This window comes from Vicugna pacos, chromosome 35 (assembly GCF_048564905.1).
Source record: "Vicugna pacos chromosome 35, VicPac4, whole genome shotgun sequence".
Taxonomy (NCBI): Eukaryota; Metazoa; Chordata; class Mammalia; order Artiodactyla; family Camelidae; genus Vicugna; species Vicugna pacos.
The window spans coordinates 22,663,705-22,677,328 of record NC_133021.1 but is presented as its reverse complement, the minus strand read 5'-3'; the positions used below and the strand labels follow the sequence as shown (position 1 = coordinate 22,677,328).

General features: G+C 34.9%; 1 protein-coding gene across 1 annotated transcript in view; it reads right to left on the bottom strand.

Moving 5' to 3' along the window:
- Window positions 1-1,057: 1,057 nt before the first annotated feature.
- YME1L1 (YME1 like 1 ATPase) overlaps window positions 1,058-13,624 on the bottom strand; it is a 28,536-nt gene continuing 15,969 nt past the window's right edge. Inside the window, exons 8-19 of the mRNA XM_006208883.4 lie at window positions 12,856-12,938; window positions 11,051-11,141; window positions 10,170-10,322; window positions 9,435-9,567; window positions 8,468-8,530; window positions 7,486-7,598; window positions 6,456-6,611; window positions 5,710-5,861; window positions 4,968-5,094; window positions 4,800-4,873; window positions 3,926-4,012; window positions 1,058-1,432 (exon numbers count right to left, since the gene is read on the bottom strand). Of these exons, the coding sequence (XP_006208945.1) occupies window positions 1,289-1,432; window positions 3,926-4,012; window positions 4,800-4,873; window positions 4,968-5,094; window positions 5,710-5,861; window positions 6,456-6,611; window positions 7,486-7,598; window positions 8,468-8,530; window positions 9,435-9,567; window positions 10,170-10,322; window positions 11,051-11,141; window positions 12,856-12,938 (1,376 nt within the window). The 3' untranslated portion in view covers window positions 1,058-1,288. The remainder of the gene's footprint in view (window positions 1,433-3,925; window positions 4,013-4,799; window positions 4,874-4,967; window positions 5,095-5,709; window positions 5,862-6,455; window positions 6,612-7,485; window positions 7,599-8,467; window positions 8,531-9,434; window positions 9,568-10,169; window positions 10,323-11,050; window positions 11,142-12,855; window positions 12,939-13,624) is intronic.

Genomic DNA, 13,624 nt, shown 5'->3' with positions numbered 1-13,624 from the left:
TCACTGCATCATGCAGCAATTTCTAGAAGTCTATCCAAGAGAAATGAAAACGTGTCCACACAAAGACATGTACACACATACACAATATATACACAGAGAGGAGGGAGGGAGGGAGAAGTTGCAATAAAAAACTGGAACAAATGAAAACAAATGGTAAATCTGGATCAATGGAATATGGCAGTGCCTTGTAGTATTCTTGTAATGTTTCTCTAAGTTTGAAAGTACATCAAAATTTTAAATAAACAAACAAAAAAACCCCCAGGAATATCATATAGCAAGCTCCCTCTGTCAGCCTCAATGAAGACCATATACAACTTCAAAGTTACTAGAAAACTGTAACTAATGTTAATAAAATCACTTCAAGAATATCACTTGGTTATAAAAACCAACACAATGTCCTCTAAAATAATTTTTCTACTGAGTTAAATAAAGTCATCTGTAAATCTTGTAAGAACACATCCATATTCACAAAATCTGAATGAAAAATAAACACAACTTTCCATTTCTAACACAGAGTAATTCAAAAGTTCACTTTGAAGGGGACTGAGTTTTTGGTTTTATTTTGGTTTCAATGCCAAGCATAATTACATAGTTATTCAGAATTTGGGTTGTGTCACTTGTTTTTTAACAAAATACTGCTGCTCTGAAATAAACTTCATTTTGAGAGTGATAAGTCATTTAAAAAAAACATGAAAATGCAAGCTGCATTTTTAAAAGGTTATAATCATTTAAATTCTGATTGCATCTGTAGGTTCACAATTCTTAGATTTAAAAAATTTTTACATATGGTCAATCCAGAGTATAATTAAATGCATCTTAATGAAGTTTCCACTGATGTATGTAGAAATATGATTTACCAACAGCCAAACAGCATCATTTCTTTATCAAAGATAAACAGTACTATCTAGAAATAGAGAATCCTTCAAGAACTTTACTTCGCTAAGGAAACATACTTCCCAAGAGCCAAAGGCACAATTTCTATTCACATCTAGCACTGTAACCAACCATAAAATCATTACTTATTTTCAACTCAATAACTGATTGACATTTCTCAAACTGTTTTCAATCCTGATAGTTCTTTATTTTCTTTAATAAATTTGCTGTTTGAAGTAGGTGTCCATCATGAGAGTAATAAAATTCAGTAAATGTGACAGAAGATTGACAAAGTGTTTCACACCCTTGAGTGATACCAAGTCAAGAATGGGAGGAAAGCGTCGCAAAACAAGACTACTGCAATGCTACTTATCTTCTTGCAATAATAACAGCAATGCATCCATTCCAAGGGCTATCATCTCACTTCCAACTTCTTCCCCTCAAGAACAATCTGAATCTCTTTGGCATCCAAAGTCTCATAGGTCAATAAAGCTTCTGCGAGATTCTTGTGCTCTTTTGCGTGAGTCTTTAAGATATGCTTTGCTCGTTCATATGACTCCTGAAATATAAAGCAGGTAGGTAAGAGGCACAAATCTTAGGAGAAGGAAAAATCATAAAAGAGGAAAAAAAAACCTTTGTGTGCCCTAAAAAAAATAAGAGAGAAGGAAAGAGATCTATTGATTTCTATTTATAAAAGATAAAAGCATTTAAAAGCTTGGTTCCCTAAAGATAACTCTTTCATACTTCCAAATGTTGTATTTTTAACCTCAAAATCTATCATATGGATAACTGAGGACCACTTAGACAAAAGGCTACTTAAGAAATAAAGAAATTATACATTGTATTTATCTGCTTTCTAAATAGGGTCTGTGAAGATAGAAACCTATTTCTCTATTCAAGATACACCCTAAAACAGAAGGGAGTTTCTTCCTTTTGCCTCCTGAGATTTTATCAATTTATTCAATCTAGAATGGCCAGAAAAGATATACCTTTCCATTCTTTTATTTGGTAACACACTCACTTATCTATTTATGACAACTGTAACACAGTATCATTACAGATTATCCTTGATTTTCATCCATTGAAGTTTTTTAATAACCTACTCTGAATTTGTCACTTAAATTCTTCAACCTTCTTTCCAAGGTGAGTCTGAATTAAGTTTATCAGCTTATGAACAACGGCAGGAATAACAGTTCATTTTTGGCAGTGTCACAACATTTGCCTGTACAATGTCCCAATATCTCAATATCTAATCATATTTTGGGTAGAAAATGTAAAAATGAATTTACCAACACCAAGAAGCCAACAGTTCATATAAACATGATACAATCATTAGATATTATGAACATAGCCATTATGTTCAAGTAAATAATCAAAGAAAATATACAAAATATTAGAAATACATTATGAAATATTACAGCTAAAAAGCAAGGATAAATTACTAATGATAATTTAATACTTTAAAAACTTTCTTGGAATGAAGCCCTTACTTTATAACATATGAGACTACTATTAGGTTCCATGCTTTTTTTTAAATGAAGGTACCGGGGATTGAATCTAGGACCTTGTGTATGCTAAGCATGTGCTCTACCACTGAGCTAGACCCTCCCCCTGCCCCAGGTTTCATGCCTTTTATGTCTCACACATTTGAACCTAACATGATAGTTCGTAACAACGTAAGCTCGCCATCTACTGGAAACAGTACCTACTGCCTATCCAATCGTCCACTCCAGGAGGAAATGACTCAATTGTTGCTATTCTGTTCTCTGAATTTTTAGAAAGTGTTATAGCAAAGAAAGAATATTTGCACAGTAGAGACAATTTACTCAGAGTAACACAGGGAAAAGGGAGAGAATGAAGATTCCGGACAGGCGGACTCTTTCTCTTCTGAAACAACTAAACCTTCCTATTACATAAACTTTCCATCTCAAACTACTCTAAAGCATTATTTTTGCTCCTTGAGTTAATCAAAACTTGGTCCTCTCAGGGAAATTGCTTTCTCTAAGCCCTCCAGTGGCATTTACTTACTCACTCTTACCTAGATACTTCAGGGTAAAAAGGTAAGCGATTTGTTCCCTTCACCACTTCCAGCCCATTCCAGTATCTCATTCTCTTCCATCAGCACTACTCCTCTGAAGTTCCTACCACTTGACTACAGCCCTACCCAACCCTTCAAGCGCCATCAACTACCTGAATCGCAGTCCTCGCTCACTAAAGGCTTCGGGTACTCAGCTCGGTCTCCCTCTCCATTGAAGACGTGCCTTCATGCACATCCAAATGGAAAACCTTCAACCTCTGCACTAAGCTCCAGACCCATGTATCTCTCCCAACGTGAAGTCTTCACTAAGATGCCTCAAATTCAACTCATGATCTACCCACTTCGCAGCCGTGGCCCGCCTCCAGTGTCTTCTCAGTGGATGGCACAAACACACTGCTGCATGAGGCAGAAATCTAAAAAACAGCTCTATGTTAGCTGCCCTCCCAGCCAAAACATCACAAAGGTATGCTGATTCTACTACATGAGTATCTTCTGAATGCATCCACGTTTCTCAAGGTTGACCTTCACCACTCTAATCCAAGCATCAATTATACCATGGCCAGACTCACAGTACCGATTAACTGTGATCTCACTGATTTTACTCTTACACATTTCTTTGTTGTGCCTACTCTGTATTCTCAGCATTTGGACACTGCCAGGCATAAAGCAAATAATAGTATTAGTATGTCAGAGTGGGAAAGCAACATAATCAAGTAATCAATGTCTTTCATCCTAATACCTCTTAGGGTTTTATAGCTGAAGTAGAACTGAATATTTAAATCACAGATATAAACCGTCCTTAGCCTGTAGCCAGAATAAAATAAAGATCCAATCTATGACCAGAGGTTCCAGTCTACATCAAAGATCCAGCAATGACACTTTTCAATCATGGTGGCAATGGTCCACCTATTAACTTTATTAGATATAGTGACATCTCTAAAGAACAGAGGAACTTATATATTTACACACATTTTGAATAATTAGATAAATAAACATAAAAAAAAATATCATTACCCTCAGAAGGATTCTGATTTCCTGTTCAATAGCAGATTGAGTTTCTGGACTCAGTTTCCCCGTATCACTGTAGGTCATAACTCCAAGCTAAAATCAATGAAAAGAAAGAAATTGAACAGGAAAACCTCCAACACTAATGTGCATAACAGAGGAAGTACTATACATAAGGAAGTAAGTATCATGGGAGCAAGGAAAAATTACAATGTAAATATGCCCTTGAGGGCAAAAAATTTCATTATTTTCCTGAAAGTCTAAAAAGTGCGAGCAAGGGAAAATTTTAAATCCTCAGTTTGGTTCTGAGTACCTTCTTAGAAAACCTTAGCAGCTATTCTAAGTCCAGAAATCCACAATTCAGAGTACTGGAGTTGCTTCATGGAGCCACGGTGATAATGTAGGAATGCAAAATACATGGAAAGGGCAAGCTCAACAGGCAGGTCTTTGATGTCACGTGAACAGAAAAGGCTAAAGAATTTGTATTATCATTTGATTAATCCATGAAATAATAACTGTTACTGTCTGAGCAGCTAAGACTGGAAAGAGTGTTACATTTTATTTATCAGAAAATAATGTTTAGAGGGGAGGGTATAGCTCAAGCAGTAGAGTGCATGCTTAGCATGCATGAGGTCCTGGGTTCAATCCCCAGTACCTCCTCTAAACATAAATAAACAAATAAATCTAATTACCTCCTCCAGCCAAAAAATTTAATTTAATTTTTAAAATAAAAGGAAAAAACGTTTAGTTTAGAGTAAGCCTCATCAAATTCATTTGGAATGAGACGGGGAAAATCTACCAGTTTTTAATGAGAATGCTTTCTCATGATGAGACCTGGCACATCATCATTTGATACGTGAGAAGGATTAAAATTAGCTATTACCTTTTCACTCATTCCAAATTTGGTGACCATCCGCTTGGCTATTTTGGTTGCATTATCAAAATCACTAGAAGCACCTGGAGTTTAAAAATATACACAGAACTCAAGTTTAAAAAAAAAACTTTAAACCAATAAACACAATCTGAACGAATGTCATTCTTTGCAGCCAACCTGTTGTAATGTGATCAGCTCCAAATATAAGCTCCTCAGCCACTCTTCCTCCCATACTGACATCCATCTGGGCGAGCAGCTGAGCTCTGGTCTCATTCCATCGATCATTCTCAGGCAACAGGGACACCTAGACAAGTAAAAAACAAAGAAAAAATTCAGACACGGTTTTGAAACACTTATATTAATAACCTGAATTATCATTTGTCTCTCATGACCTTACTCAATACACGATGCTGAAAGCTCAGAGATGTTTCTGACACCATCTACACAAGGAACACTCTTTATCAAGCAGAAGTACATTTTATAAATAAGTAGCTAATGCTGCAATACAACTGTTTTGTTCCTTGTTGCACAAAAATGTTTAAAACCTCTATAATTAGAAAGATGCGAAAACAAAAGTTGTACTCAATGAGAAAAATCTTAGAAAAACGATTAAACCAGCCACTATGATACATAATTTCTTGAGGGGAAAAAAGCAACTATGTATTTAATAATTTTTTGCTCTCATTCCTGAATTAAATTTCAGAATGTAAATATATTATCTGAAATATTAAGTATATGCTTTATTAGCAGATACATTTCACACTATGTCTGATTTCAAGACAGTTGAGGAAGTTAAAGAAGAAAGTATCAATAAACTTAGGAAGTAGTAAATTTTCTTTTTAAATGTTTTCATCAGAAACTCCTACATAAGCTCCTGAAGAGTACTATTTGAGAGAAAAGAAAAACTAAAGATACTTACATGTCCAAGTGTTGGCCCTCGTGGCATGATTGTAGCTTTGTTGATGGGCATTGCATCTTTAGTGTAATATGCAATAATAGCATGACCAGATTCATGATACGCTGTGATGGTTTTATTTTTGTTATCAATTTCCACGCTTCTACGTTCAGGCCCTAAGAGTAAAAGTTGAAACACTCCATTAGGAAGGTATATTTAAATGAATGAAGCCTATCTGTCTCAGAGTCATTCCTAGAGTAATGTAATTTAGTATCATTAATAAATATTTTTAAACAGTGTAAAAGTTTAAAAAGTGAGTAGACTCCACTCTACACGTGTAAACCACCATTTGTCAACTGAAAACCAAAACTGTCATAGCTTTCATTTTTATCCTTACATCAAAAGGGAAAGCTTAATTCTATTTATAGAAAATAAACTTCTAATTTAACTGGAGTATCATAACTAACCTGTTTTGAAGCCAACTTAAGATTCAAAATAAAAATTAAATACTGAAAAACAGTAAAGTTAACTATTCTTTTACCAGCAGTATCAGATACGAGGAAAAATACGGGTACTCATGCCTCCCAAAGAGTGTAAGTTATAATACATTTTTCTGTAAGAAGCCAAACTGTGTTGCTATGTTTGAATATGTATTTGCATGTTTCTGTACCTTTCTTTTTAATAAACTTTCTCTCAAAATTAGTAATTTTTTTCTCTGACATAATAAATAGTATTAAGACAGGTGGAAAAAAAAAAGAAAGAAAACCTACCCATTAGGATTTTATCTTTGGAAAACTCTAGTTCCTTCATAGTAACCATTTCTTTTCCATCAACAGCTGCCTTCAGTGCAGCTTGGTTCACAAGATTCTCCAACTCTGCTCCAGAAAAGCCAACAGTACCTCGAGCTATGATTTCTGGATCAACAGCTATATGAAGACAGAACACAGCACAAAAGTTCGAAAAGAGTTAATAAAAAGCTCTTCATAAAAACTCACATTCCAAAAGAAAACAGAAAACAGCCGATTTGTGAACTATAATTTAAAAATTTATCTTAATAAAACTAAAAAGTAAGCTTACTTTACTACATTATAAGGGGAAAAAGCCAAAATTCCTATTAAATGTACCACTAAAATTGTCATTGGGACAAATCACGAAAGTTCTTAAACTTAAATAACTTCACAAAAAACAAAGGAAAGTAGAGCCTCCAGATAATGATTGATAAATCTTACGTAGTTACTGGCCTAACTACAAATTGAAAAAGCACATTCCTAGACAACATTTTGTTTTCAGAATTTCATCCTGAAATAACTTTGGACATAAAAATCCCCCTTATTATAGGAAACATATTTGGTTTTATGAATTGATTCAGGTTATCTTTGAAAACACTGCAGATTTAACAGCTTCTTTTACTACTCAGGTGGGTCCATAATATTTCCATGTGTTTTGTTTTATACTTTGCTTCCTCTCTTTTGCCCCAAAGTGACTGACTATATCATGAGGTTCTGTACTCCTAATACACCGGTGTTTCTATTGTTTTATATTTTATATTCATCTAAAAAACATTTATATAGAGATTCATCAAATATTATCTGTCTCAATACTCAAAAGAAAACATCCTTTCGAATCAGGCTTCAAAATGACAGAATCTCTGGTTACACACTAACAACAAATAAAAGGAGAGAAAAATGACATTTAAATGAACTTGTCTTTTAAGATGTCCTGAGTAAGGACCACAAACAGGGTGGATTGATATATTACCATTTTATAAAGATAATGTCTGCATCACAGAATTAGACTTACACTGATCAAACTTTATTTTATTGAGATACCACTTCAAGATTTCTGTTCGACCTCTTACATCTGGCCTTGGAACTGTAACCTGCATGTCAAAACGACCAGGACGTATTAAGGCACTAAAGGGAGAACACAGAAAGGAAATCTAAGTTAATAAGCTGACTGTGCTGAAGGTCAAGTTAAATACGACTGGTATACTAAAGAGAAGATGGAAAGACAATGGCAACCAATATTTACTCTAAACCTAAGTATTCAGATTAGTGCCTTGTAAAACATGGCTCAAATAACAGTTTCAATAACCAGAAGTCAGAACAAAAAAAAGTTCATAAAAATAAGTGTGTGCACACAAGCCTGCAGAGACAGAACATGTGAGTCAGCCAGTCAAGGAACATGTAATTCCACAGCCGTCTATTATGACAGCCACACATCTATCTTACTGCTCTAAGTATAAAATGTTAAACTAGAGTCTTAGGCAAGAACTATTAGATCAAATGAAAATATGAATAACTTCTATATAATAAAATCAACAAAAACTTTAAACTATAGTAAATTTTGTTCTAAAAATGCTTTCCATCCACCCTCCCCAAAATCTGAGATAATTAAGTTGTGAGAAGATTCTTTCAGCAGCTTTACTGATATACAATTCATGTATCACAGAATTTGTAGTGGATAATCCAGTGGTTTTTATTACATTCAAAGTTGTCCAATCATCACCACAATCCAATTTTAGAGTATTTTTATTCCCTCCCCAGTTACCCCAGACAAAAGAAACCCATTTCTATTGGCAGTCATTCCCATTTTCCCCAACCTCTGGCAAGCACTAAATTACTATCTGTTGCTATGGATTTGCTTATTCTAAACATTTCATATAAAAAGAATCATACAATCTATTATGTTTTGTGACAAGCTTCCTTTATTTAGCACAATGTTTTCAAAGTCATCATTGTTCTAGAATATATCAGTACTTCACAAAATTTTTAATACTTACTTATCTAATGCCTCTGGGAAGTTTGTGGCTCCTATGATAATAACTCCTTCATTGGGTTTAAACCTATTAAAAAAAAAGTACCTTTTCACTGAAAATTAAAATAACACACATAGAAAAGCTCTATACACAACTGTTTATCATTAACCTTATTAACAGTGAAGAAAAGGGATTGATCTTTTTAATGCCCAAAATGGTAAGACATCTCTAATTGTTTTTTAAAAGGCCAGTGCACTTCAATAAAACTGTTAATCATAAATCACCAAATTATCTGTGGTTACATACCTTCATGATAGTTTTTCTACTTAGGAAGAACCTGACACAAAAAGCTTGAGTCCCTGACCAATTTTTGAAAAACTGTTTTCAAGTTTACTAATTCAAATTATTTGTTCCTAGATTTTCTTCCTTTTTTTTTTTAAGTGGTTTTTTTTGGGGGGGGGGTAATTAGGTTTATTTACTTATTTTTAGAGGAGGTACTGGGGGATTGAACCTAGGACCTCCTGCATGCTAAGCATGCACTGTACCACTTTGAGCTATACCCTCCCCCAGTTCCTAGACTTTCAGAATGTCTTACATGATGTTAATATTTTTGCTTCTTTCAAAGCAACCCCACCACTTCTTCTGAATTATGAACATTGATGCAAGCTTTTAATATGCAGCAACACATAAAGCTAGTCACAAACAAGTGTACTCTCCCTTTACATCTCCAAAAAGACTACTAGTTTCAGCCGGAATCATTGCCTTCCTGTCATACTACAGTAAATGAAAAATATATTTCTTAATTTAAGAGGAGTTGATACATCAATTATCAATTACTGCATTAGCAATGAAAGTAATACAGTATTTAAAATAGCTTGTCTTCATTTCTTGCATGAGGGACTACTCTGCTGCCTATAAACAAAATTTTCCTCTCTTGAGAGTGCTACCAAATATATCACCATATTCCAAAGACAGAGGAAGATTCAATTACCCATCCATTTCAGCGAGAAGTTGATTTATAGTCTGCCGTGAATACGGATGCATTGGAGATTCAATTCGCTTCCCACCAACAGAATCTAATTCATCAATAAATATAACACAAGGGGCATTTGCTTTTGCTTCCCCTAAAAAGACAGAAAAGATTCAAATAAGTTTAATAAGATTCAAATAAGTTTAATAAAATCAATATTTAAAATACAATCATATAAATATTTAAAAACCAGTAAGACTGTTAAAAAGCCATCAAGATATTCAATGGGGAAAAAATATACAAAAGGGGGTCTTTTTTAAACTGATTTAAGAACAGAAGCCTCAGAAGGAAAAAAACTGTACCACTGAGTATTCATTTTTCCTAGCTTTACAAACCCTATACATAAGGTTTGAGACTAATACTCTTTACATACTACAGAAATGGTAAGTAAGGTGAAAACAAAACAAAACACACGCAAAAAATCCAAAAATCAAAACAAAAACCCAGGTTTTCAGCAGTCTCCAGCTTCACCTAGCAATCCAATACTTTGACGAGCTCTTCTGACTAACTGGGGGGAACAAAAGCACAGTTCTGTTTTAGTTCACACACTAAGTTACCTGAACCAGAACCCCAACCCCATGACGGCCGTTTCAGCCGACTAGCAGTCATAATCAAGCAGCAAAGAAAGGGTAAGAAGTCCTCTTCCGCTAAAATTCAGAGAAATTAGTACTATAGGAAAGATACACTAAAACGTACTAAAAAGATTTCTTATACGGCTGGCTCCCACACCCACAAACATCTCATCAAATTCCGATCCTGAAGCATAATAAAACGGAACATCGGCTTCTCCGGCCACAGCTCGGGCAAGGAGTGTCTTTCCTGTCCCTGGTGGCCCAACTAGAAGAATTCCTAAAAGAAAAAATAAACGAGAATGGTTCAAATTAAAAGACAAAAATAAAGCCTGATATGAACTTGTAATAAATAATTACCAATTAATTTACGCAGCTTTGAAGTTCAAGGCACATGAATGACCAATATTCTGAAATAGCCAAAATGTGTTTGTCTCTACTAATGACTCACTTCCCATCTGCTCATAGCTAATTTTCCTATATCATTTAAATACTGTTTACATATTGGGACAAATGCTGAAATTTGAACATGACTGAGAACTTGATAATATTTTTGGATCCATGTTAAATTTCCTGATTTTAATAACTGCACTGAAGTTTGTGTAAAGGGAATGTCCTTATTCTGAGGAAATATACAATGAGGTATTTAGGGGTAAAGGAGCCTGACATCTACTATTTACTTGTAAATGGTTAAAAAAAATACATGCTTTATAAAGAAAGTGAATGAGCAAATGGAACAAAATGTTAAAAAAATTTTTGAGTCTGGGTTAAAAGTATGGAGGGAGCTCTCTGTACTATTTATTCTTGCAATTTATTTAAAGTTTGAAATTACAGCAAAACTTTAAATTACCAAAAAAAAAATTACAGAACAGTATGTTCAGAAAGAGGACTTATTTGTAAAATAGCAATTAAGAATTAACGTTAATCAGTTATATCTGATAAAAATTAAACTGGTGCTATATTACAGTGTTCTGTCAAGCCATGGGAAAGGAAAGATGTCTTACTTACCTTTGGGAAGTTTACCTCCAAGAACAGTAAATTTTTGCGGATTTTTCAAGAATTCAACAACTTCCTGTAATTCTTGTTTAGCTTCCTCCACCTAAAGTGATACAATTTACCAAATAATTTTAAACAATGATTAGATTACCAAGACATCCTCTTTGACTAATGCAAATTTAATTGTAGATTAACTTGGCTTTTTCTTTGTTTCAACGAAAGTATAGAAAAAGGTCCCTTTATAAACACACACACAGAGCACATCTCCTGATCCTTACTGCCAGTCATTTTCATGATAAAGGATTACTACTAGATTGTAAACGATTTAGTTCCTAACAGATGCCTAGAGACAGTGACTAAAATTAAGCTATAGTGTACTGATACTGTTTTATAAATGGTCACAGCAAAAAAAAAATTTAGAAGACTTAATCTGCAAAACATAAAACCTTGCAGAGTTGTGATCCCTTACAAGAATAAAGCACACTCTGGCCAACAAAAATGGCAATCAGAACATCAGCTCAACTTTAAAACTTTGATGTAAATTTACAAAAGCTGCCTATCAGAAATGGTAAGCATATTTTCCTAGTCAGCATATAACCAGAAGTCACAAAGGCAAATTCCAAGGGGCAAAATGGTATCAATAAATGAGTGCAGCAGGCCAGATAGAAAACAACAGGGGAGGCAACACGCTGAGCTGGAAAGCAGTAGTTCCTTTAAAGATACCACATGGCTCTGCCAAGGAATGTAGATATAAACACTCCAGATTTCAACCTTCAGAAAACAAACAAATGAAAAACCCAGAGTTTTTCTGTGGGTGAAACTTCAATTTAAAAATGTTGCTATCAATGTAAATTAAAAATACCTCTGCTTGTATACTTTCATGTATTTATTCATTTAAAATTACACTGGCCTAATAATATAATTGCAGTCAATCTGCAACCTCACACTACACAGCTTAAACAGCTCTTGGTGAGAAAACTCAAGTACATTGGGCAGGGGCAAACATGAAAGACACATTTGGGCCAAAGTCCCACAAGACTTACCACCACACACACACTCATAGACCACAGATGCCAATCACAAGTCTAGGTTGTTATCTGTGCATCCACCCAACTGGCTACCAACTGGAGGGTCCTACCACCCTCCTTGTGTTTGATTAATTTGCTAGAGCAGCTCATTGAACTCAGGAAAACAGTTTAGGTAACCAGACTACTGGTTTATTATGAAATGGTGTAACTCAGGAATAGCCAAATGGAAGAGAGACACAGGACAAGGAACACAGGAAGAGGTACAGGGCTTCCATGTCCTCTATGAAAACACTACTCTCCTCACCTCTCCATGTGTTCACCAACTGCAAGTTCCCTGAACCCTGAACTGCTGGGATTTTTATGGGAGTTTCCTCATACAGTCATGATCAATTATTAACTCCATTTCCAGCCCCTCTCCCGTCTCTGGAGAATAGAGAGTGGAGGTTAAAGTTCCAAGCTTTTCATCATGGCTTGACCTTTCTGGTGACCAGCCCTCTTCCAGGAGCCCACCCAGAGCCCCCTCATTAGTACAAAAGACACTGCTATCCCCCAGGAAACTACAAGGGACTGAGAAGCACCGTGTCAGGAACCAGGCTCAAAGACCAAACAGCAGAACAAAAGATGCTCATAGGGCTCTTATCACTTTGGAGATTAACAAGGGTTTTAGGAGCCCTAAGCCAGGAACTGGGGGCAGAGACCAAAACATATTTTCTATTATTTCAACCGTTAGAATAAAAAAATACAATGAAGATAATGTTTGTAGCGGTCAAGGTAAACTTTTTAACTTACTCCTTTAACATGCTCAAAGGTAACATTTTTCATCTGCACAGGATCGACAGCAGAATCAAGCCCTGTCGTAGTCCGGAAGCGGACTAAAGGGAAGAGAAAAGAAGCATTTACATAGTTAATAGATTCCTAAAATTTTAACCACCTTATTTTTTAGATGTAAGAAAGCCCTCTAAGTTCACATGTATATAAATAGCATGAGGAGTAGAAATTAGGTCTGGATTTTGAGACCATGTTCAAGGAATAAATGATTCACATTAAAATGACATCTTTGCCTTTCCAATTAAAACTAAGAATTTTCCTCTTCTCCTTATATCTAATAATAGAAATTTAAACCAATGGTTCTCAAACTCCATTATGCATAATTAAGAAACATAAAAGAAAAATCAGAGCTCATCCCACCCCTCCACTACCCTGCTGGTATCTCCTATCATCCCTTTACTGGTTCTTTTTTTGAGGGGAAAAAAAAAAAAAAAAAAAAGGAGACAAGACAAGGCAGATCTAGATATAAAAAGGCTATTCCTGGATGTTAAAACCTTATCTCAGGTTTGATGCCACTAATAACTTTTAAAATAACTGGGGCTATATGCAAGTTCTTGATCCGGGTCACCCAATGTTCTTAGTTGTGTATTATTTTTTTCTTAAGGTAATCCATCATAAAGAAACTAGAAAACACGGGGTGAAAACTGAATGGTAGTTGAAAAACCAACTGGAATCGCTTAAACCTGACACTATTCATTTTAGACTGGTAAACTGAGAAAATATGGGACTC